The sequence below is a fragment of the Notamacropus eugenii genome, chromosome X (genome assembly GCF_028372415.1).
Source record: "Notamacropus eugenii isolate mMacEug1 chromosome X, mMacEug1.pri_v2, whole genome shotgun sequence".
NCBI lineage: Eukaryota > Metazoa > Chordata > Mammalia > Diprotodontia > Macropodidae > Notamacropus > Notamacropus eugenii.
In genome coordinates, this window is record NC_092879.1 from 52,284,876 (window position 1) to 52,311,643 (window position 26,768).

General features: G+C 38.9%; 2 protein-coding genes across 12 annotated transcripts in view; one reads left to right on the forward strand and one right to left on the reverse strand.

The window, feature by feature from the left end:
• Positions 1-26,768, forward strand: part of LOC140515491 (uncharacterized) — a 497,421-nt gene that overhangs the window by 185,559 nt on the left and 285,094 nt on the right. The gene's annotated exons all lie outside the window — the stretch shown is intronic.
• Positions 1-26,768, reverse strand: part of LOC140515482 (fibrous sheath-interacting protein 2-like) — a 100,832-nt gene that overhangs the window by 6,200 nt on the left and 67,864 nt on the right. For 4 of the 5 annotated variants that reach the window (XM_072626199.1, XM_072626198.1, XM_072626200.1 and 1 more), the window contains 4 exons: positions 13,340-23,274; positions 10,530-11,105; positions 9,417-9,514; positions 1,651-1,685 (listed from right to left, as the gene is read on the reverse strand). In XM_072626199.1, coding sequence (XP_072482300.1) covers positions 1,651-1,685; positions 9,417-9,514; positions 10,530-11,105; positions 13,340-23,274 — 10,644 coding nt within the window. The remainder of the gene's footprint in view (positions 1-1,650; positions 1,686-9,416; positions 9,515-10,529; positions 11,106-13,339; positions 23,275-26,768) is intronic. The other variant, XM_072626201.1, reaches the window with a different exon arrangement.

A 26,768-nucleotide genomic window follows, 5' to 3' on the forward strand; every position in this document is an offset into this window, starting at 1 on the left:
CTAAACTCAAGTACTGAGGCTTGAACCTTACATCCCCCTCAGGGGTTTTCATTCTACTCCTAAGCTTATACTAGTACACTCATTTGCTCTCTCCTTCCTCCCTCCCCCGCCCTCCTTTTTCTCTCTCTCTCCCTCCCCTCTCCCACATATAGAACAAACTTCTCAGAAATTTAAACTAGGAAACTGTGACAGTATTTTAAAGTTATACATTCTTTTACAAGAATTGGATATCAAAGATAAATCTGAACCTCCTCTTTTGTCCCAGGTGTGGGATAGGGAAATCCATGAGAGCCTACCTAACCTGTGGCTGCCACTGAGAAACCCTATACCCCCAGAATCTAGATTCACTCCTATGCTTTAGGGTTTTCTAAGTGCTTTGCTCACAACATATTTTATCATATCCACATTTGTAGATGAGGAAACTGAAGCACTGAAATCTGGGTTATCAGTTACAGTCTGACTGTATAGGGTAGAGTCATTGAGAGGAAGAGAGGTCAGTTGTCTTGCTTTATCTCCTGCCTCCTCAATTACTGATTTTTGGCTACTCTAGCTGCTTCACACTGCAAATACTTTTCCTTGGCCTATACCCACGTCCTTCCTTCTCCCTTGCCTCCAAGTCCACACCACCTGTCTTGGCCAAACTATGTGTGACAAACTCTTCTGCCTTGAATGTTTGATTCTCTGCTTTTTCAATGGATCTGTGGTCTTATCAACAGATGTGTTCCCTCCATTGATGCAGATCTTAATTTAGCCTCACCTTCACAACCTGGGCCATTTTTGTCCACGTCCTCCCATAGCTCATCCCCAGAGACCTTCCTAACTCTAGGGTTTTTTACATTTTGGGGGGGAACCAATACAATCCTCAAGCCAACATTGATACTTCCAGTATTTCCATTCAAGAATTGGAATAGGCAAGTATTTGCCATGAGAGCATAGTTGTCTTAAAGTCAGACTATGGCATCATTTAGCATATCTTAATAATGATTCAGACAGACAAGCCATTACTGTGTTGACTGTGAGTTGCATGTGTAAGTTATTCACTTCTGGAAAGGCAAACAAACTGGTGGCCTAATCCTGAGGATTTCCACTCTGGCAGCCTTAAGAAGTAAGTAGAGTAGAAGGTTCAAAAGCTCCCCTACTAGACTTGGCTCCAACACTTCCTTCCTACCTGAGTGACCTTGGACAAGTCCCTTCCCTTATCTGGGGCTTTGTTTCCTCATCTCCAAGATGGAAATCATGAATATACCACCTTCCTTTTAAGGTGCTTGGTTATAGACATTCTAGTGCTATATAAATATGAGTTCCTACAAGTATTCCTCTACTGAAGTCTTCCCTTGCTGCCTTAGCATGAAAATGATACTAGGCTTTTGGGCCTAGTAACAACTTCTGACCTCCAAGGCCTACCCTATGAGAAACTTTCTCATTAGAAACTTGACTTTGGAGTAATAAATGTTTTCAGTCATAAGAAATCATGAAGACAGTATACTAAGGCATGGAGGGAGGATTAATAAGGATGAAATCATGTATATTTTAAAATATTTTATGTATATTATTAGTATTATTTAATAACCTCAAATTTAAAAGGTATCAAAGCAGTGACCAGTGTTTCTTAAATAAGCTCTAATGCAAATTAAAAATAAGTAATCAAACCGTCAGTTGATTTCTTGCCTGATCCTTTGCTGTCACTGTTGGAAAAAAAAGAGAATGTTTCATTTTTTGTTTAGTCAGTAAAGGAAGAAATTACATGTTAATTAAAAGAACAACTTGTCAAGTATTGATATAGTCAGATAATGACAAAAATGATCCCTTCTAGGTTCCAAGTCAAGCAGAATGTTGTAGAACCAAAATACAGTGATACCTGAATTGACCTTGGTTTAGATTTATCTGCATCCTCTCTCACCTCTGTTGCTGCCAATTCCAGACTCTTATTACTAGTCCTAACTGCTAACCATTGGGGTGGCTTAGCATTTAGCACTTTGGGAAAATTTGGGGTGGGGCTCACCTGGGGTACAGCACCAAGTGGAAGGGAGAAAGTAAACCTCAGGTCATGGGCTGCATTCCTGTATCAAATGGAGGGTGGGACCTGGCAGGGGAGGAGCTGGTGAGTGAAGCATGCTCGCTCTCTCCCTCCTAGAAAGTGCTGGAGGTGCTCTTAGGGCTTGCTACTGAATGAAATCAGATTAAGTGAAGACCCCTCAGACATGAATTCCCCAAGAATACCCACCCTTCCTGCCAAAACTTAAACAACTGCCACAATGGCAGAAGGACATATGTCCATGACAGTATACAACCCAGGTCCTACTGGTTTCAAGCCCACCTTCTATCCACTATGCCATGTTGACTTTCCATGGGGGACGTATGGATAAATAGCCATGACAGAAATGATTGCTAATGATCTGGAGAGATCCAGAGTTGCCCTCTTTTTCTAAAGTATTGATTTTAAAAGTTCAGTCTTTTGAAGGACATCACTGATAGTAAGATTGGACTTTCTTGGTCATTTGCCTCCTTAGGTAAATAAAATGCTCCGAGATGGAGGTGAACCACCAAAGTTATGGTCACACCACATCAGCATTCTTCCCTTAAGTTCCATATTTGGTAACAAAAACCCTCATTGGTGAGCAATGATCCTTTCTGTGTTCTTTGTCTCTGGGGTAGATTCCCGTGCTTAGGCTATATGTGTGGATTCCCAGCCAATGGGAAGAGAGGCTACAGGGTTTCTGTTTTAGGACCATACATTGCTGTACTCTACTCCACTCAGGTGCACTCCCTTGCTGTCCCCACCCATGGTCTCGAGGGAAGCACCCCTTCTCATGAAATTGTAATAAATTCCTTTTTGCCTTCTACCTTGAGAAGCCTCTGAGTTTAATTTGAGTAAGGGTCACTCTATCCCACACACTAATGCTATCCCTGACAGGAAGAAAAGATTTGGAAGCTGGGGCATAACTGGAAAGGAAACCACAGTGGGGAGAAAGATTTTAGATAGCCAAGGTGTACCACAATGTCCATGGTTGCCTGGTGCTTGAGGGGACAAAGTATGGAATTTTGTCTGCTTTATAGCATAGTTGACGACATAAAAATTTGATCAGAGCATCTAAAGTTTGAAGGAGCTTTTGAGATCATCTAGTTCTCTCCCTCCATTTTACACAAGGAGGAAAAAAACCCAGAGAGTGAAGCAAAATTGTCCAGTGCCACTCAATAAATAGCAGAGGCATGAATCAAATCCAATTCCTTTCTCTCCAAAGTCTGTGGTTATCCCACTAAACAATTCTTCTTTTCACTTAGTTTCCTACTTAAATACTAGTATAATTGAAAGTTTCTACCTTTTCAAAAGATGGTATTAGAAAGCCCAGGACCCTAGTACCCTCCAGAAGGATAGAGGCAGAAATATCAAAAAATGTCTAAAAGGTGAGGGAGAAGAGGTAGGAAGAAAGGATAATCAAAGCTTCTGAAAAGATAATAATGCTGGGGCAGAGCCAAGATGGTGGAGTAGAAAGATGCACATATGCTAGGTTCTTCCCCCACAGCCCATAAAATAGCTGCAAAGAAAGACTCTCAATAAATTCTAGAGCAGCAGAAGCCACAGAAAGATGGAGTGGAGGAGATTTCTGGTCCAGGGTGACCTGAAAGGCTAACAGACAAGGTCTATCACAGTGAACGGCATAGTGCAGCCCCACCTTGGCCTTGTGGTGCTGGGAAGAGCAGGACTGGAGCAGGCCTCCGGGGTTGGAATCCCCAGAAGCCGCAGCAGCAGTTTGCAGATCTCTCAACCCGCAGGTGCCACAGACAGCTTCAAAGGTCAGTGAGAGAGCTTTTTCACCTCTGTAACAAGGGACCAGGGTCCTCCCCTAGCCCCGGCCCCAGGCTGCAGTGGCTATGGTGGCCAGGCAGGCAGCAGTCAGCATCCATTGGTGGATAAAGCCCCTGGGTGAATTGAGCAGCTGATCTGAACCTCAGCCCTGAGTGGGGGCTCTGCCCCTCCCCACCCCCTGCCCAAAGCCCCTGAAGGAACTGAGCAACTTATCTGAAGCTGTGAGCCTGGTCAGAGAGTAAACTCCTCTTCCTTGATTGTGCCACCTTGGAGGAACTGAGATCTTACAGGTCCCCAGAGTATACCCTAATCTTGACAAAAGACCCTAAAGTCAAGTAACTGGTTGGAAAAATGCCCAAGAAAAAGGAAAAATAATAAGACTATAGAAGGTTACTTTCTTGGTGAACAGGTATTCTCTCCCATCCTTTCGGATGAGGAAGAATAATGTTTACCATCAGGGGAAGACATAAAGGTCAAGGCTTCTGCATCCAAAACCTCCAAAATAAATATGCAATGGTCCCAGGCCATGGAAGAGCTCAAAAAAGGATTCTGAAAATCAAGTAAGACAGGTAAAGGAAAAACTGGGAAGAGAAATGAGAACAATGCAAGAAAATCATGAAAAGTGAGTCAACCACTTTCTAAAGGAGACTCAAAAAATGCTGAAGAAAATAACACCTTTAAAAATAGGCTAACTCAATTGGCAAAAGAAGTCCTAAAAGCCAATGAGGAGAAGAATGTTTTAAAAAGTAGAATTAGCCAATGGAAAAGGAGGCTCAAAAGCTCACTGAAGAAAATAGTTCTTTAAAAATTAGAATGGAACAGATTGGAAGCTAATGATTTTATGAGAAGCCAAGAAATTACAAAACAGAGCCAAAAGAGTGAAAAAACAGAAGATGATGTGAGATCTTTCATTGGAAAGGCAGCTGACCTTGAAGATGGATCCAGGAGGGACAGTTTAGGAACTGTGGGACTACCTGAAGGCCATGATCGGGGAGGGAGCTTGGACATCATCTTTCATGAGGTTATCAGGGAAGATTGTCCTGATGTTCTGGAAGCAGAGGGCAAAAGGAATGTTGAGGGAGTCTGCTGATCACCTCTCGAAGGACATCCAAAGAGAGAGACTCCTAGGAATGTTGTAGCCAAATTCCAGAGTTTCCAGGTCAAAGAGAGAATGTTGCAAGCAGCTAGAGAGAAGTGGTTCGAGTGCTGTGGAAATACAATCAGGATGGCACAGAATCTAGCAGCTTCTACACTGAAGGATCGAGGGGCATGGAATGTGATATTCCAGAAGTCAAAGGAACCAGGACTAAAACCAAGAATCACCTACCCAGAAAAACTGAGTATAATACTTCAGGAGAAAAAAATGGTCATTCAATGAAATAGAGGACTTTCAGGCATTCTTGATGAAAAGACCAGAGCTGAAAAGAAAATTTGACTTCCAAACACAAGAATCAAGAAAAGCATGAAAAGGTGAACAGTAAAGAGAAATCACAAGGGACTTACTAAAATTGAACTGTTTACATTCCTACATGGAAAGATAATATTTGTAACTCTTGAAACTTTTCTCAGTATCTGGGTAGTTGGAGGGATTATATACAATATAGATAGAGGGCACAGAGTGAATTGAATAGGAAAGGATGATATCTAAAAATATAAAATTAAGGGGAGAGAGAGGAATATATTGGGAGGAGAAAGGGAGAAATGGAATGGGGCAAATTATCTCTCATAAAAGAGGGAAAAAAATCTTTTCCAATGGAGGGAAAAGGGGGGAGATGAGAGGGAAAAAGTGAAACTTACTCTCATCACATTCGGCTCAAGGAAGGAATAACATGCACACTCAATTTGGTATGAATATCTATCTTACACTACAGGAAAGTAGGGGAGAATGGGATAAGCAGGGTGGGGGGGAAGATGGAAGGGAGGGCAAATGGGAGAAGGGAGCAATTGGAAGTAAACACTCTTGTGGAGGGACAACAAGGTCAAAAGAGAGAATAGAAGAAATGGGGGGCAGGATAGGATGGAGGGAAATATAGTTAGTCTTATACAACATGACTATTAAAGAAGTCTTTAGCAAAACTATGCATTTATAACCTATATTGAATTACTTGCCTTCTCAGTGGGGATGGGTAGGGAGGGAGGAAGGAAGAGAAGTTGGAACTCAAAGTTTTAGGAACAAATATTGAGAATTATTTTTGTGTACAACTGGGAAATAAGAAATACAGGTAATGGGGTATAGAAATTTATCTTGCCCTACAGGACAAGAGAGAAGATGGGGATAAGGGAAGGGAGGGTTGTTAGAAGGGAGGGCACATTGATGGAAGGGGCAATCAGAATGCATAGCATTTTGGGGGGGAGGGGAGAGATGGGGAGAAAATTTGGAACTCAAAATTTTGTGGAAATGAATGTTGAAAACAAATTAATTAATTAAAAAAATTTAAAAAAAGATAATAGCCTCTCAGAAAGGGAAAAGGAATGGTTAAGGAAATGAGCAAGCAGGAAAATAACACTGGAAACATGATGAATGTATTTTCTGCATTGAAAAAATTCAAAGAAAAGATACCAGAAGAAAAAAGGACTAGTACCAACAGTGATCCAAAAAATGAATCCAGAAGTTTCACAAGACTCATCAGATTTAATAATAAAACACTTAAAGGAAAATAAGGAAGTGGTGAGACCTGCCATTAGGCATTCACCCCCTCCTTACCCTTCCCCCCCCCCAAAAAGGAACAAGATAGAATGATAAGAAAATTAATGTTGAGAGTGCTGTGGAAAACTGAGAGAAAAATCAGGAGTTAATGAGAAATCGAATTGTTCTATTGAAAGACCAAAAGGCTGCAAAATGTGATGGAAAGTCACCTGCAGGGAGGCTTCAGGATGTAAAGAGTAAAGAAGATGGAACAATGCAACAGGCTGTGGAGAGGTGAACCATCACGCATTCTCAAGAATGTGAAGAAAGGAAGAGTCTGGACACCATATTTCAGGAAATCATTTCTCACCTGGCTGCCCTACTATGCCTCTTCGTGGAGTACTTTCCCTGGCTCCCCTCTGCACCTTGCTTTTTGGCTTATTTTGTGTGTTGCCTTCCTCCATTAGACTGTAAGCCCCTTGAAGGGATTGTCTTTTTTTTTTAATCCCTTGTGCTTAGTGCAGTGTCTGGCACATAGTACACACTTAATAAATGTTTCACTGACTACTGGCAGTCTGAAATAATACAAGAAAAAATTTCCAGAATTATGGGAAGATCAAAGGACAGGCTATAAAATAGGCAATGCAACAGACACCAACAGGAAAGAATGCCAGATTCAACTCACCCAAACACAATGATGTCAAACACTAAAGATACCCTGACAAGGAGATTTTACAAGTAGATAAGATGGAAAACATTGCTTATCAAAGAACACCAATTATTCATCTAATATTAAAAAATTACTGGCAAAAGTAAGCCACAGTGAGGCCTTTGATATGTAAATCAACCAAGAACTTCTCCTGGTAAAGGAGGCCAGGCTTAGCTAGGACCTTTGATATGCAAATCAATTATGAACTTCTGCCTGGACTGGCTAAAAATGGGGTTTAGATTTAAACATTTCACAGGGTGAGCAAAACACAAAGGGTAGGGAGTGGTGTGATCCATAGTTGTCTCTGGGTAGAAGGGGACAAACTTGGGAAAGGCACTAGAATGATAGATAGTAAAATTGAATATTCTTCCACTTTCATCAGTATTGAGGCAACAGTGGCTTTGACTCTGAACCAATAGCAAGGTAGCAGCCAGGTTGTCCGAACTGACAATTAAAGGCCACAAACAGGCTGAGGGTGGGGAGGGAGAAAGAGTAGATGAAACGTATATATAGGTATATGAGAAAGTGTGTATGGGTAGATGGATAGATACATTCACATATACATGTGGAAATATGCATATATACATACCTGTATGTTAACGTATGTATACATATATAAAACACATATATTACAACAGAATTCCCAACAAGAGCAAAGTAAAAGACAAGGAGGAATGAGAAGATAGAATTCTTTTATTGCAGGTGTTACAAAAAATGGATAATTGAGGGAGAAGGAAGAACAGATAATCCCAAAGTAGCACTTCCATTTAGGAAAGGAGGGAAAGAAAGGGGGAAGATTGAAACCACTGAAAAACTTTGAGAGGAAAGAGTAGGAATTTAGGATCCATCTTTGGTGATGAATGTATGTTCTCCCATGCATATGTGTAAGACAGGTTTGGACTAATTCTAGTGAATGAAGGTAGAATACATTCCTTAATGATAAAAACGTAATTTAGCAGAGTATGACAGAACCATATTTAACTATAAATAGATTGACTTCTATTATTAAACAGAATAGGGTTATCGAACTGATTAAAAAAAAATCCAAGACAACCATATGTAGCATTAAACACCCAAAGGCAGATTTAAAATGAAAAATTGGAATAAGATTTACACTGCTTCAGGTAAATCCTGTCTTTGACACATACGAGCAGTGTGACCCTGGAAGAGTGGTCCCTAATCTCTCAGGGCCCCCAAACAACCCTCTGAAATTATAAATGGTAGAGCAGTTGCTCCTTTACATTTCCCTAGCTGCCATTAGCCCTTCAGCATTGGTTGGAGAAGTCACAGGTCTGGCCCAGAAAATCAGAACCTGTAGCCATGATAGTCAGGCAAGGCTGAATTCAAATTACAAAGTATTTATGAGATGGGGACGACATCATGCTTAAATGCACCATTCATAAGGAAAGTATACCAATATTATTTGCCTAACAGCACAGCAACTATATTTTAAAAGAAGGGAACTGATAAATAGGAAAGGAACTATAGACATCAATGGAATCTTGGAAAAATTAGTTTGTTGCATTTAGATAAATTAATTCACTTCTTCAAACCTTCATGGAACATTTTCAAAAAGCAGTCCACATTTGGATATTAAAAAACTTATAAATTGAGAAAACAAATTCTGCTACCTTTATAGAAACCCAATTAAAAACAGGAAACTACTAAAATGTAATCAAAATAGAGAGTCCTAGATGGAAGAGTGATAGGTACAATGGTCGAATTACAGAAAGTAAAAGTTTCTGAATTGTAACGAAAGCAGTCTTCCCATGCTCAAAGAGGCCCAGCTCAAAGGCCTTCAATGATTCCCTCTAGCCTCTAGAATAAAATACAAAGCCTGCCATTTAAAGACTTTTATAATCTAGCTTCAACATATTTACAAGTCTCATTTCATATTTCTTTCACATAGAAAGGTATAAAGTGATGCCAACTGGACAACCAAAGAACATACACAGTGACTACAACTACGTAATTAGAGATGATAACGGCAACAAATTCATATGAGAGAAATGACATTCAAAAGGGATCACGGAAACAAGATGCTTTGATCACTACAGGGCTAAAGGCAAGGTGAGCTTAATAAAGGCCAAAGAATAGAAGGTGAGGGACATGAGGATGATCATTTACAATCTCTTCTGGGAGTTTCCTTATGCTTGCTCTTCTAATATCTTTTTCTTATGCTGTTGTTTACATATCGGAAGACTTGGGCTTATCACAGGAAGTCAAAATAAACTTATTGCTAAAAAGCCCCCCAAAAAACAACCAAACCATACCCTTCGGAAAGCATCTCTTGGTTGTATGAGCATGAGCTCATAGTTCTGTGTATCAGATAACGTGGAGGCTCCGAAACAATGTTTCTCAACTCTTCTTGCTGAAAAAAGTAGAAGAAAAACATCAAAGCACAGGTTTAAGCAAGGGGAATAAAAATCTATCATAGAAATGCCCTTAACTGCCCACATAACTCTAGCACTTCTGAGCACATCTAATGTTATTGGGTCATGTGAGAGGGTGGGGGGGGACAGCGTAGAAAAGGTAAAAGCATGAGCCATCAAAATAAACCCTGTATGAGGAGGGCAAGAAAATGAAGAAAAAGAATAATCTGGGGCATCAGATTGGGGGTGGGGCCCTCCTGGCTTGGTTTTGCTATCATGCCATTCCTGTCCAGAAAACTCTCAGAACTCTACAGCATCCAGAGTGGAGACCAAATGTGTTGAGAGGCCCTCCTGGAGATGATTTTTTTTACACTTGACTCAGGGCAACCTCATTTTCTATTTTTCTAATGCTTCTTAGGATCATCACAGGACTACAGTTTTAGAGGAGGAAATGGAGGCCCAGAGAAGTGAAGTCTGCAAGACAGGATTTAAACCCAGGTCTTCCTAACTCCAAGTCTGGTGCTCTATTCACTACATCCTCCTGCCTTTTCTCAAGACCATCAGTGTTGCTTCATCTTTTATGCATCTACAGCTTACTTCACCACTTCAAGGATATAGGATTCAGTTGGGGGTAAGGGGCTTCTTTGGCAGACATAAATTTCAATCTCTGGGAGATGCTTTGGCTAAAACTTCATCCCTCTGTGGCCAACCTGACTCTGAGTCTGTAGGAATTATCTGGGCACTCCCTATCTGTCACTGGACTTACACTTCCATGTCCCAATGAGGCATCAGAGGAGGATTTAGTGAAGGAACTATTTACAGTATGATAATATAATTGGCACTGTGGTGACACTGTGAAATCACTGAATTTCAGACATGGAAGGAACCCTGGAGATCATAAATCAGGGGAAGACTGACCAGCAACATATTCACTTTTTCTGCCATTCTCCACAATCAAAGAACTGACCAATATTATAAGAGAACCAAAGTAACATAGTCACATTTGTCACTTACGGAGGAAGGTGACTTTTCTTCCAAGTCAAAAGACTTGATCTTTGTCAGGGATGCTACCTGGGTAAGCACTTTGCTTTCTGCAACAGCTATTGGCACTTGTGGGATTTCTGGCACTTCTGGCTCATCTGGTTCTTCTGGCTCATCTGATATTTCTAGCACTTCTTGGGCTCTTGGTTCCTTGATTTGACTTAGAGAGGTTTGAATACTTTCTGATGTGCTAGTAGGAATAGTTTGACAACACTTGCTTATGGAGAATAGTTTCTTCAGGCTACTGGAGCTCAGTGAAACCTTGGGTAAACTGACTTTACTTTCTTGCACTGGCTCCTCTTCCTCATCCTTTATAGTCATATGCATTAGATCAAGAGCACACTCTTCCTTTAAAACAACTTCTCGCAAACCATATTCATCCTCGTCAGAGGTTAAGCCATCATCCCTTCTGTTCTCTGTCTCTTCTTCATCAATATCGTGGGCAACCAGACGAATAATAAGGTCCTTTTTGCTCCGGACATCTTTTAAGAGTTCCACCTTGGTGATATCAGGCTTTCTTATATTCTGAAATGAGTTCCTGCAAACAGCCTGAAAATAAAGAGATTATGAGTATTTCAAGTAACTGTCTCAGGGTATTTTTTTCCCTCAGGCTTTTATTGCAATATAGTGATTTGCACATGATTTCTAGTTTTAGTAAAATGATGTACTATCAAATCATGTTTACTAGTACACTGTAGTTTTCTAAGAAACATGAAATGTATAAAGAATGTTTGGTGTTCCTACACTCTTCTCATATTTGTGATCATGCTGATTTATGACAATTTGTTTGATACACAGAAAAAAAGGGACTAACATGAATTCTGGCTTTTTCTCCTAATTTCTATTGCTTGAGCTTTATCTTTTCCATAACCAAGATATGCACTATGCATAAGAGTTTAGAGGCACCTTAGAGATTACCAAGTTCAAGTTTTGCACTTCTAAATCTTATTAGCTTGAGGTGAACTTCTAGCGTGGATATTCCTATCACCAGTGCAGATCTGGCAAGATTTACTGTCAGACAATTCTGCAGAACCTATGATGAAAAATGCCATCCAGCGCCAGAGAAAAAACGGATGGAGTCTGAATGCAGTTCAGAGCATACTGGTTTCCTACTTTCTTTTTCTTTTCTTTTTTCGGGGGGAGGGGGTGTCTGTGTTTTCTTTCACAACATGACCAATGTGGAAATATGTTTTGCCTGACTGCACATGTATAACCTTTATCAGATTGCTTGCCTTTTCACTGAGGGGGGGAGGGAGTGAGAGTGGGAAAGAATTTGGAACTCAAAATTGTAAAAAATGGAGGTTATACATTGTTTTTACATGTAATTGGGAAAAATAAATATTAAAACCAAAAAAGAAAAAAAAAACAGATTTACTGTCAGAGAATAACCTGAAGCACTTATGGGGTAAGATTATTGACCACAGTCACATAGTACCTTCAGGGGTAGGCTATGAATTGAAGTCTTCCTTATTGTCTCTCTACTACTTCATGCTATCATCTCCCCTCTCATTTTACAAGGGAGGAAACTGAGGCCCAGAAAGTTTAAGCAATTTATAATTGCACAGGTACTAAGTGGTAGAGCTGGGATTCTAATTCAGGCTAACCCCAAAATCATCAGCTATACCCACTGTGTTTCCTGAAGTGTATATACTTTGTTCCTTGAAGTTTTTCCATCACCTACCCTGGCAGTCTTATGATTTCACAAACCAACCCACAGATAGTTCAAAATGCAGATATTTTCCTGAAGGAGGACAAATCTTTTAATAAGGTTCCTCTTCTCCCTGCCCCACCTGGCACTATGGACATTATGGTTTTAAATTGCTTTAATACATTATTGTATTTGATCCTCATAACAACCTGTGAGTTAAGTACTGTTGGTATTCTCTCCCATTTTATAGATGAAGAAACTCACATTCAGAGAGGTTAACTGGCTTGCCCAGGATCACACAGTGTTTGAAATAGGACTTGAACTCAGTTTTTTTCTGACACCAAGCCATTTTTCTGACTCTCACCGTTATTTTATAAACCAAAGTGCCATCATAGCTTCTGCAGAAATTAAGACATAGTCAAATCTCAGTTACCTGTGACATTCAGAAAATCCACAATGGTAGAGAATGGCCAAATTATTTCTATTTCACTTTGAATGTGTTTCTGTATTTGTATTTGGACATTCATGCTTCAGTCATTCTGGGAACTTGCACCACTTCCAAAGAGATAGTGTTCAAATTCTCTAGCTCGCCCAGCTCCCTCCTATTTTTCCCCTTTTCTATGTGAGGGATGGTCCATCTATACTTTTCTGGGAATGTGATCATTGATATTCATAAAAAGGAGTCTGAAACAGAGAGGTGTGACTAGTGTAAGTAGGATAGGCACATCTTGGGGGTGGGAGACCCAATGAGGTACTCATTTTAATCTGACTTTTTAGAAATGCCAGAAAATTCCATCCTCCATGATGTATAGGGATTTTTAAAAATGTGTGTGACCAGTTAAGTCATATGGATTGGTGTGTGGACTTGGAAGTCTCTGGTAGAAAACAGTATTTTCATTCTTTGAAAACTGGAAGGCTACACTGTACATGGTTTAATGCTAAAGTAATAAGGTCGAGCCTCATGACAGGTTTCTGGAAGCCAAGTTTGTTACTTCAGCATCACACTTAGCTGTAGCAATTTTGGGTTAAGCAGATATTATCTGACCATGCCAAGATACATAGTTGACTGTAATTTACAGACAAAAGCAATGCCTGCTCATTAATTTTTTGGGGGGGCCATTGCTTTTTTGCTTACCTCAAAGGGCTTTGCATCCAACCGTCCTGTTTTATCTAAGGAGATTCGTCTTTCCTTTTTTCTTGATTCTCTGTCCACTATTTCCGAGGAGTAGCTCTTCCCACTTATTGAAGCTCTTCTTAGCTCTGCTAGACTGTGTCCAGTTCTTGACAAACACTGCTTCTTCAGTTTCTCTAGTGGTTGAGTTTTGAGTGAAAGCACTGCCAAGTGTTGAGAAACAATGTCTGGATCTATTCTCATTGGCTTATTTCCAAGGTGAGGGACAATTTTAACTTGCAGGTCATCCCCCTCAATGTCATCTTCTTTAAAGAGCACAGAGCCCATTTTTGTGGCATGCTCACTGGCTTTTTCAACAATTCGGTCAACATCCAGATCACTGATGACATCAGTGGATGAACTATGGGAGCTAACAGATTCTGGGGGATGATGAGAAATCTCACTAATTATGAGGCTAGCTACTTTTTGGGGGAAAAATCTGTTCATACCTTTTATATCATGAAAGAATTCCTCTTGGGTTCCAGATTGTCGCAAAACGTTATTATAAACAGAATCAACAACCTGAGAAATCATTTCAATATTTTCTGGGTTCAAAAAGTACACTTCAGGGTCAGAAGCCACTAGACTAATGTTACTTTTGGAAATTTCAGCAGCCACTGATTTTGTCAGTTGAGATGCAATTTTATTCAGTTCAGGTTTGGATAAGCTTTTTGCCTCTTTGGTTACAACACAGGGCAACTTGACTATTTTTGCTAGGAATAATGCCAGTGTTTCCTCCAAAAAGGAGGCATCCAGTACTGGAGTTTTGGGGGCTGAAGGTTTCTCCTGTGACTTAATGTCATCAAGAATTTTAAGGACTTTTTCCATAATTTTGACAGCTTCCAGTGCCAGTTGCGGACCTGATGCCTCTTCCTCACAAGGGAATTTTTCCTCATGGGAGATTCTTTTTTCACTAGTGATTCTTTCCTCCTGAGCGAATTTTTCCTCAGAAGGGAATCTTTCCTCACGAGAAAAGATTCTTTCTTTTGGAGGGAATCTTTCCTCATAAGCAATTCTTTCCTCATGAGAGAATTTTTCCCTACAAGGGACTCTTTCCTCACGGGAAAATTTTTCCTCACGAGGGATTCTTTCCTCAGAAGCAGATTTTTCCTCACGAGCAAGTTTTTTCTCCCAAGACAATTTTTCCTCATGGGGGATTTTTTCTTCCCAAGAGAATTTTTCTTCACGGGGGATTCTTTCTTTCCAAGAAAATTTTTCTTCACGGGGGATTCTTTCTTCCCAAGAAAATTTTTCTTCACGTGGGATTCTTTCTTCCCAAGAAAATTTTTCTTCACGGGGGATTCTTTCCCCCAGAGAGCGTTTTTCCTCCTGAGGGGTTCTTTCCATATGAGGCCGAAATTCAGGTTTGGAAATTTCCTTGACCATTAAGAAGGCTATTATATCAGCTAGAACATTGCTCTTTCCTATTAGATCTTTATACACAGAAGTGTGAGAGCCAGAGTGTTTTAAAACGCTGTCATAGACATTATCGACTACTTTTTCAATAGCCTGGTTATCTTCTTTAGGCAATGTGGGAGGTTCATTGGGCTGCTGTACAATTTTAATTGAACTTTTTGATATAAACTCTTTCAGTGATGTTATTATTTTGTTGGTAATTTTTTCCAATTCAGCCTCCAAAGCCTTGGTTCTTTCCCTCTCTATCATAGGGAACACAGACAAAAGTCGGGATAAAAACTGTACTGCAATTTCTTCTAGGATATTCAAAGATAATTTTTGATCAGAGGTTTGTTTGGTTGGAAGACCTGCTGAGCTCTGGGAGATATCTTTAAGAATACTTTCAACAACATTGTCAACCTCAGCACATTGATGGGGTGTTAACTCTCCAGAAAAGTATGTCTGCAGCTGATTTCCAGCAACCTCTCTTATAACTAGGTCAGCTATGCTTTCAGAAAGCATTCTGCATCCGCTTGTTGCACAGTTCTGTATAACCTCTTGAGAGCCAAACTGTGGCAAAAGATTACTATAAACAGACTGTACCACTACCTGAATTACTTCATCATCGTTGGGGTGTAAGCACTCAACATACTGTATTACCATATCTTCGTCTTTTGTTATCTCTGTCATAACCCTGCTGACTAATTTCATTTGAATGAAGTTCATTTCAGTAAAAAGACTGTCACCTACTTCTGAATCTAGATTTTTTTCTGATCCTGATGGAAAAATTTTGGCTAGAAGAGATGAAATCATTTCTTCCAAAAATTCGTGAGGCAGCATGATGGTATATGGTGAGGAAGTTTGACATTCTCTGGTGTGTTTTTTGGCCACTTGTTGTACTTTTGTAACAACATCCTTAGATTCCAGAGGTATGCACACTTCAGTGGGCAATTCATCCTGTAGTAGTAGGCTGAGCTGATGCTGAAAGATTTCTTCTATTACAGCACCAGCTAATCTTTTGGCTAACTTATCACTATCATTGATGTCTTTGCAAATTGAGTCTTGAGATCTGTATTCGTGTAGAACATTACAGAGAGAGGAGTGCACAACCTTATTGACCAATATTTTATCCACTGGTGGCATATCAATGTAATGTTGTATATCTGTACATGATCCCCTATCAACCAAGGTTTTGGGGGGCACAGGTGGCATTTTAGGCGGTGAGGGTGTTCTCTGGAGAGTTGGTGCTTCCTGTGTAACAGAACTGTGCTTGTCTGGTACTTTCTCCTCAATCAGTACTTTAGGTTCCTGGGGCAAAGGTTGCTTTTCTTCAGTGGGCCTAAACACCCTAATTCGGGCGTCAGAAAACTCTTTTAACAAGGAATCAATCAGTTTCATTGCTGTTTCATAGAGCTCAGTCTGATTTGCATCATCCTGAATTTTTTTACACTCTTCACAAGTTTCTGGTGAAGAAGAAAAGACCAGTTTGTTTACAATCTCAGTGACAACATCTTCTAAAAATCTTGCTGAAAAAATACCCGATCTCATTTCAGGTGAATAGCATGATATTTTGGCATCAGCAGGAGGGTGTTTCTTCACCTCTTTGCCTTTGTCAGGAACACCCTTGTGAACCAGGTGCAATGAAGCCCCTGATGAAGGTTGGCCAAGATTCTCAGCATGTGCTTTTTGGGTAGGAATAACATTTGTATAACGGGTATCATCTAGAGATGTCTGAGTAGATATATCTAAAACATTACTATAAATATTCTCAATCACATTTTCATAATACACTATTGGTTCATCTTCAATATCTGTTTGAACACAGATCTCTCTCTTGCTTTTAAAGGTTGATTTTATATTTGGACTTTTCTCCGTAGTGACTGCAGGAGTGAGACTAAACGCCCCTTCTTCATCATCTGTCCCAACTGAAATGTCTTTTTTCTTTTCTTCAAACTTCTTACTACTTGATAATTTCAAAACTGGTTCTGGTGTTTTTTTACTTTTTACTGGAGAAATGCGTCGTATTGGTTCTTCTTCATTGCTTTCAGCAGCCAATTGGTGTTCTTTCTTTATACTACTCTTCTTAGGTGTTCTCTTAAAATCTGGTTCCGGGATCCCCTTACTGCTTTTCATAACTGCAAAGACTTTTATTGACTCTTCCTCGTACTCATGTGCCTCATCTTTGGCTGAAAACTCATCACTCTTTTGATCTGATGTTTTCCAAGCATGGTCCTGGTGACTTTTTATATTATTTTTAATACTGGTGGCTACAGAAGTGAATTTTATTGAATCCTTGTCTTCATCTTTTCTGGTTGGGCTCTCACTTGTCTTTTTCTCACTTTCCCTTTTGTCAGTTAGATCCCAATCTGCAGATTCCAGGGCACACATTTTAGTTTTCATAGTACTAGCTAGAGAAATGAACATTGAATCCTGGTTATCGTTTGTAGGTATAGTCTCAACCTTTTCTTCACTCTTCTTTTCACCTATTGTGCCCAGATCTGTTTCATCTTTTATATTTCTAGTTAGATTTACAACTGCAAGGGAATCTTTCAGTGAAGAATCTTTGATAGGAGCACCTCTTATGTCTTTATCAAATGAGATCTTTTGTGGCAGATATTGGACTCTTTGGGTGATGTTATCTGGTTCTAGAAATGAAAAGAATGGGGAAAACCAGTCTCCAGAAAAAAGTGGCTTAACCTTGAAACCTGAGATTGCATTCTTTGCTAAGTTGGTTATCATTTCAATACAAATATTGCTCTCTTCCTCATCATGATGAGTACCCTCAGATCTGTATTTTTTAACAACCTCTTCATACACAGAGTCAGACACTTTATTAATAGTTTCTTTATCTACTGGTGGAAAAGAAAACAATTCTTCAGCATTGGGGAGAACCTTAATATCACTTTTTCGAAATTCACCTATTAGAGAATTTACTAATTTGATAGCCATGCTCACAAGGCTGGTCTCTGTCATACTTTCACCTTCATCGTGCTCAGGAGTTTTTGGGACAGGGTACAATTTCCTAACAAGATCAAAAATAACATCTTCTAAAAATGTTGCTGAGTAGAGGGAAGGCTGGGGTGTGCATGGTGGTTCTTTTTCTTGCTCAGGAACATCAACAACAGACTCTTTATCAGAAGTTCCACCAGAATCAGAGTCATCCTCGTGTAAGAATGGCTGGAGATGATGATCTACAATTTCCTTCATAATGAAGCCAGCTATTTTGGTGAGGAATGTGCCTCCCTTCTCACTCTCCTCTTTCTGGACTTCAGCTTGCACTTCAGCTTGGAATTCAGCTTTCTTCAAAATATTTTTGCAAATTGAGTCAACTATGCTTTCAATAGTTTCCAGATTCATATGTGAGGCATTCTCCTCTGCAGCGGTCAGTCTAATTTCATGTTCAGAAATTTCAGCTATAATAGCATCAGTCAGTCTTGAAGCTGCTGACATAAATTCATCATCTGGTGGTGCCTCTTGTTCTTTAATTTGAACGCTGGCTTCAGATGAAGGAAAAATATGAACTAGAAGTTTGGAAACCATATCTTCCAAAAGAGAGCGAGGTAACACAGTAATGAAAGATGGCAAATAATGGCTTTCTTTACCAATAACATTTAGTACACTTCGAATAATGTTCTCAGCTCTAAGTGAAGAACAGGCAGACAAAGATAATGTTCCAGAAATTAATCCCTGTAATTGATAATCATAAATTTCTCCCAAAAGTAAATTATATATTTTGCTTCCAAAATTTTTAGTGTCATGTTCTATGTCTGTGTAAACGAGATCCAGAGATTTATAATCACTTGTTATTTTTTCATAAATTAAGTTGACTATCTTACTAACCATTTCTTTATACCCTTCAGAAAAACACAGATTTTCATCAAAATTTTCAGCAACAAAAATTTGAGATGCTGCAAACTCAAGCACAATTGATCGGACTAATTTTGTAACAATGTTAGCAACTTTGGCTTTAGACTTTGGATCCTCAGATGAGATGAAATTACGTGAAAATGCATAAAGGAGTTTGCATAAAAGCTCAGAAATTACTTCCTCCAAAAATATAGCTGAGTTAACAATGAGAGACAATTCTTTTGGGTCAATTTCTACACCTTTGTAAGTCTGTTTCCTAGTTAAGTCAGTTGTAGATTGAGATAGGATTTGCTCTTGAGATAAAAATGACTGAAGGTGATGGTTAAAAATTTCTTTGATTATGAAACTTGCTATTTTGGAAACAGGTATATTATTTATGTCTTTTTTATCTTTTGTAAGAGACTGGTAGAGATTTGAATGTGAAATGTCAGCATAAATGGATTCCACCATATTCTCAATATCTGTTTCTGAAATCATACTTTCTTTTTCATTTCCATGCTTTGTAATCCAGATAGCATGTTTGGAAATGATGGCCATGATTTCATTGATTAATTTCACAACAGCTTTACTGAAATCAGGCTTTGAAGTAACTGAGTCTTCCACTCTGGAGTCTGAGGACATCTGTGATAAAAGCTGGGTGACTATCTTTTCCAGATGAGTATGTGATAACATAGTTGTATATATTGTCGAAGTCTGTCTCTGAGGTTTTGGTTTGTTAATTTCACACTGAACTTTCTTAAGCAAAACATTAGCATTGAGATTTGACAGAGCTTTGAATGGTAGCCTTGCGACTAAATCTGGTTGGAGTTGAAAATCAAAGATTTCTGCCAGAATGATTTTGGTTATCCTTTCGGCCAAAGTCTTTGTATCATTGAAAAAATCTTTATCAAGTGTTAGGTCTAAATCGTATTCTTGCAAAACTTTGTTGTAAGCTGTGTCAATTATCTTAATGATGACATCCCTATCTACTTGTGGCAAACCTAATTCCTCTTCAGCATTTTCTAGAATGCTTACTTCTGCTTTTTCAAACTCGTCTGATACTGAATTTATGAGTCTAACAGCTGTCTCCTCCAGTTTACTTTCAGGTTCTCTTATTATTCTGGCAAATGCAACACCCACTACCCTGTAAAAGATTTTGGATAAAACTCCGGAGACTACTTCTTCCAAAAACGTTGAGGAATAAACACCAGCATAAAACTGTAACTGCCTTCGCCCACCAGCGTGGTACATTGGGGGTGGAGGAAATCTCTTTCCGGACACAAATGGCTGAAGGTGTTGCTGACAAATATTTCTAATGATAAAACCAGCTACTCGATCAATGAAAGCATTGTTACTGCTCATTATTTCTTGTTCCATTGCTTCTTGTGAGCCAGAGTTTTGCAAGATGTTTTTGAAAACAGAGTCAACAAGATTTTGGACATCATCTTCTGAATAAATATATTGTGGTTCTTCTGTATCTTTGGAAAGTTGAATTTCGTGTTTTGAAATTTTCTTCCGGATATCGCTGATTAGCTTTGAAGCAACTTCATTGAAATTAACTCCAGATGTATCTTTTAGATCTTCTTGATATGGAACCACCCCAGAAGTTGAAGGAAAGATTCGAGATAGGAGCACTGTTATCATGTCTTCTAAGAAAGTATAAGGCAGTAAGGTATTATATGGAGTCAGGCTCTGGCTTTGTTTGCTAGTTTTGCTGATTCCACTTAGGACTTCTTGCACAATGTTCTCTGCTGTCAAAGAAGAATAGGAAGAAGCAGAGAGCTCTCCAGAGAAAAGGGGATGAAGAAGATAATCAGAAATTGCTGCTACAATTAAACTGGTAAGATTTTCAACAAAAATGTCCGTCCTCATTAGTTCTTCTTGCTCACCTGTAGGATCTAGTCCATGCTGTTTCAGGACACTACAGTAGACAGAGTCTACCAATTCATCCACAATATCGATATTCAGAGGCGGGAAAGGCTGTGCCTCATCATGACGTACCACTCGGACTTTGGCTCGGTCAAAGTGAGCATTTATGGAATCTACAATTTTGTGTGTCACATTGTTTAGTTCTGCCCCAGTTTTCACTTTGGGGCTGAAGATCTTTGATAAGAGTCTAGCGACAATTTCTTCCACAAATTCAGCAGGGTAAACCCCCATGCTTAGAGAGGACGCTGTACGGGGTCTTTGCAGCCCTGTCACTTCATTGAGAACATTCTTAACCATGGTGGACACTTCATCAGTGGCAGCTGTTGATTGAGAGGCACTATCCCCAAACAAAAAGGGCTGAAGGTGACTTTCAGTAATCTCTTGAATAATAAAACTGGCTATTCTGTCAACAATGATGGGACTTCGACTTGTTATACTTTTCTGTATTGATGAGTGACCACCTGAGATTTGCAAAATATTATTGTAAACTGAGTCAACCATTGTTTGTAGATTTCTCTCTGAATATAAATATTGATGATCATATTTGGTGAGCCAAATTTTGTGTTTAGAAATGGCTGACATAACTTTGTTTATTATGCAGGCAGACATTTCATTAAAGTCTGAACTCATTAAATATTTCTTTTCCATAGACCAAACATCACTAGATGATGGAGGGATGATCTGTGATAACAGCTTTCTAATGACATCCTCTAAAAATGAATGAGGCAACATGGTAGTATATCCTGCTGAAGGCTGAACTTGGGAACTGAACTCCCTCAGGTTTTCTTGAAGTTTCTGAAGGACATTTTCAACTTTTAGGGGGTAGTATGACTCAGGAGTGAGTCTTTCCACAAAACATGATGGCAGTTGGTAGTCTAAAATCTCATCCAGCACAGCATTGGTTGTCCGCTCAGCTAATAAGTTGAGGTCATCAGCTGCATCATTCTCATTTACATAAGTCATTTTTGATTCGTATTCCTGCAAAACTTCATTATAAACGGAGTCAACAATTTTGGTCACAGCTTCTTTCTGTACAGGTGGAAAACACAACCTTTCTTCAGCATTCCGGAGCACAGTGACTTGAGCTTTATTAAATGCATTCACCACGGAATTGATAATTAATGTATTCATCTCATTGAGCTGCTCCTCTGTGACATTTTCATCTCGGTCATACAATGAAGTATAAATAGAAGAAAACAGGTCAGAAATAATGTCCTCCAAAAATGTGGCTGAGTAAACACCTGTACTGAGTGGGTCTGATTGCAGCATTCTGGGAACTGTTTTAATTTTTAGATCTTTCCTCCTCAGTTTTTTCATAGAGGAAGCAGAAAACTGCTTAAAGGGTGGTCTGATTTTGGAGCCAATTATTCGGAGATGATTGAGGGTCTCTGATGTGAGTTTGTCCCTGGGCCGCATGTGGTCTTTTGCTGATTGTACTCCTTGGGCATTGGACAGTTTTTCCCTTGCACTGTATTTTAAAAGTTTATTGGCATATGGAGGTTTTGGGGGGGCTGCCTGTATGCTGTTTGACAGCTTTTCCATCAGAGATTTTACCAAGCCATGGGAAATTACACTGAGCATTGATTCTGAGGAAAGCAACTCATGCTCACTTTCAGCCAGCTGTTCCAACACAAATTCTGATACATAGTCCTCTGCTTGAAATGGCTCAGTTTGCACTGGGCTCACTTTTCCTTCTCCATAACCAAATTCTTCCTCCTTGACACTTTGGATTACATTAAAAAGCTGCCGTTCTGCAGCAGACAATTCCTCAGAAACAGGGCTGCCTGTCAGCATGTCTGTGGTTGTACATTTTTCCAAAAGTGTCCTTATAAGTTTCTCACATACAACATTGAGGAGGAATACGGATTTGGGAGATAAGCCCAGGTTACTAGGCTGCTTCTCTGGAGAGTCAAAAAAATGTCTTGTTGATGCTTTGACAGAGTCCAAAGCCCCACTTTGGCATTCATCTGGCAAAAATAAATCTAAGACAATATTAAAAATTTTATTCACCATTTCTTTAGATTCATGACTTTTTAGGCTCCCTAGTAGACTGTCTAATTTAGATGCCACAGAATTGTTTTTATTTTTCTGGACAAGTTGATCTGTTCTATGAGTAAGTGATGGGTCCCAGCTTCGTTGGCTTACGTCTCTTTCTATGGGTCTAGTTTTTTGGCAAATAGGAATACTCTGACTTTGAAATCTGGGAGTTGGTTTCCCTTTAGTATTACACTGATTATTAATTCCTATTTCTTTTGTCAGCACATGAATCACTCCTGATAGGAGATCTTGAAAGAGATCATCAATGTCTATGGTAGCCATATCTGGAGAATAAATGTATTTTGTTTCCAGGGAAACAGCATGCTCAGTAACATCTGCCTTTAAAATGTTACTATTAGACAGGATTTGAATAATAATTTCAAAAATGCTGAAAGCAATGTCGCCAATAAGAATTGATCTACTCTTGGATCCTTGGGCTCCCAACATCTCAGAATTAATTGAAATGAATTTCTCAGATGCTGAAATTTTATTTCCAGCGTATTTCAGTTTTGCTCTGCCATCTTCAGTACCATCTGAAACACTTGAAATTATATGGAAAATAACAGCATCAGTGAGATGTTCACAAAACTCATTTAAAGATGATTCAGTTTGCTCACTTCTCAGAGGCCTCTTTGGATCTAGTTTTTTTCTTGATAGCAAAGAAGCAACAGGTACCTTTTCATCACAGGAACCTTAAAACAGAAAGCATTGTGATTTTTAGCATGTAGTGAGGAAATTGTATAACATCCAAAATATTTTTTCAAACATATGAACATTTTACTATGTATTATTTTTTTTTTAAACCCAAATGTTAGCAAAAGAGATGAATGGGTTTTCTCCCACTTTCCATTTTCCTTCCTACCTCTTTCTTCCTCCTCTATTATTGTAACTTTTTATCTTTTAGCTGTCACCATTCTTAGAATGAAAAGGGAAGGAGAAAAATAAATACAGTAGGGGTGGAAAGGGAAAAGAAAGTTATGGACATATATTAGGGACATAATATGTGCAAGTAGAAGCCATACAAACAAGGAAAAGGGGGTGGGGAGAGCAGCTGGCACTTGAAATAGGAGGGAAAGAGGAGAAGAGAGAATTAGAGGGAAGGTAGATTAAGGGATAAGGGCAGTTAGGTGGTACAATGGGTAGAATACTGGGCCTGGAGTCAGGAAGACCTGAGTTCAAATCTAGCCTCAGACATGTACTAGTTGTGTGACCCTGGACAAGTCACTTAACCCTGTTTGCCTCAGGTTCCCCATCTGTAAAATGAGCAGGAGAAAGAAATGGCAAACCACTCCAGTATCTTTGCACAAGAAAACTCCCAATCAGAATGCATGGTATTTTGGGGTGGAGGGAGGGGAGAGATGGGGAGAAAATCTTGTGGAAATGAATGTTGAAAACTAAAAATAAATAAATTTTAAAAAAAAGAAAGAAAAAAGAAAACCCCCAAAAGGGGTCATGAAGAATCAGACATGATGAAAATGAGTAAACAACAAAAGTTGAAGAGATGAGATCATTCCTAAGCAAAACAAACTTTAAATATGAATGTACAAAAATGTTCATAGCTCTTTTTGAAGTGGCAAAGAATTGGAAACTGAAGAGTACCCATCCATTGGGGAATAGCTGAACAACTTACAGTATTAAATTTGATGCGATAACATTGTGTTGTAAAGAATAATGTACAGGACGGTTTCAGAGAAACCTTGGAAGACTTGTAAGTCTGATGCAAAGTGAAATAAGCAGACCCAGGAGAACAGTTTAAGCAATAACAGCAATAGTGTAAGTGCAAACAACTTTAAAACAAGTAGGAACTTATGAATGTAATGATCAACCATGACTTCAGAGAACTTGGATAAAACATGCCACTCACTTTCCTTTAGGGAAGCTAAAGATTCAGAATGCAAAATGAGACAATTTTTCATTTTAGACATGGTTAATGTAGAAATTTGTTTTTGCGTATTTGTTAACAGTTTTTTTCTTTCTTTTTAAATGGGGGGGTGTGTGGATGGGAGAGACAGAAGGTAGATTTTTGTTGTGGGAATTTTTTTTTAAAGAAGACAAGATAAAAATAAATTTGAGGACCTTGAGATGGACCAGAGTAATGGGAAGAAAGTGAGAAGAATCTGTGGGAAAAGATTAGAATCAATTTACTCTAAGCAAAACTAATCTCAAGGCTTAATTGTGAACTTAAAAGAGGTAGAAAAAGGGTGGGTAGAATCAGTGTAAAAGAATTAAATGGCAGAAAACAAAAACCTACCAATAACAAACTTAAATGTAAGTGGTTTAAGCTTCATAGTAAAAATGAAAGAAAATGAAACTCGACAATTTGCTGCATATAAGAAACACATTAAAAGGCAGAGTAAAATTGAAGGACTAAAACAAAAAAGGAGCAGTTTTTTGGAAAAAATACAACAAGTAGCACAGTATATAAGTACCTAAAGGAAAAGCTGACTGAATGGCAACAAAAAAGTAACATGACTGTCAGATAGTGTTCCTCTTTCAGAGCTGGATATTAGTTATCAGGAAGGAAAACAAAAAGAAAACAGCTGAACAGACTTGTTAGAAAAGAGATTTGAAAGACTTTTGTTGTCCTTTGAATGGGAATATTAAATAATATGCTATTTCACATCATCATTTAGTATGCTTACAACTGATTATATACAAGGAAATTATAAATCAATATGAAAAGGTAGAAATAGAAATACATTCTTTATAGATCACAACAATAAAATAGTAATTGATATGGGGTATAAGCAAAAGATAAGGTCTAAGTGGAGATTAAGTACCAACATTCTGAATCATAAGTAGGTTATAACATCACATGAACAAGAAATAACCACTGAAAAGGATTCCAACAATGAGACAACACATAAAATTTTTTTTTGGATGCAGCTAAAGCAGTCCTCAAAAGAAAAATTATATCATTAATCACATACAACCCATCAACAAGCAGTTATTCAAAATTTCTATGTGCCAAACCTTGTGCTAAGTGCTGGGGATACAGAGAAAAAGGAAAAATAGTCTCTTCCCTCAAAGATCTTACATTCTAATGAAGGTGAAAATATAATAGATAAATTGGTATACAGGAGATAAATGTAGAACACATGAAAGGTAGTCTTAGAGGGAAAGCATGGCTAGAGGGACCAGGAGAGTCCTCCTGGAGGAGGTGGCACTTGAGCTGAGTCTTAAAGGAGGCAGGGATTCTAAGAGGTGGTGATAAGGAGGGAAAGCATTCCAGGCAAGGGGAACAGCCAGTACAAAAGGTACAGGGCCAGGAGGTGGAGGAATAGCAAATGGGCCAGTAAGGATAGACTATAGTGGACGTGGAGAGTGTAATATACAAGAACATTGGAACAGGGTTCTACTGGACTAGATTGTAAAGAGTTTTAAATGCCAAACAAAAGATTTTGTATTTGGTCCTAGAGGGGGCCAACAGAGTTTGTTGAGTAGGGGAGTGTTATGTCTGACCTGTGCTTTAGGAAAATAACTTTGGCAACTGTGTGGAAGATAGAGTGGGGAGAGACTTGAGGCAGGAAGACCAACCAGTAGGCTATTGCACTATTTCTGGTGAGAGGTCATTAGGGTGGTGTCTGTGTGAATGGAGTGAAAGGGATGCATGTGACAGAAAAAAAATCTTCAAAACACAACAAATATAGGTATGGAAGGGCCATTTAAAAATATGGCCAAAAGCATATATCTCAAACCATGGACTAGTTACTTGCAATGAAGAAGCACTTCCAGCTTTCTTAATAAATACAGGTTTGTCAAGTCAAGGTTGCCCTGTCTCCTTATTGGTTTTGGCGTTGTTCTAGAAATGCTAGCTACGGTAATGTGACAAGAGGGAGAAAATAAAAGTATAAATGTCAGCAAAGTGGAGGCAAAATTAGTCTTATTTGCAGATGACACATCTACTTAGAAAATCCCAGAGAATCAGGGGAAAAACTAATCAAAATGATTAACAGCCTCAGTGAAGTAGGTTACAAAATCTGTAAAAATCATTAGCATTTCTACATGGTACTAACAAAAATTGGGAGAATAAGCTAGGAAAAATCCATTGAAAATATCTACAAAATGCATACGCTAGCCGAGTGCTTGCTTACGAAGATATTTAGGATTCATGTAAATACAACTATAAAACACTTGTTAAAGAAATAAAGGAAGATAAATGGAGAGACATTAGATTTTCATGTTT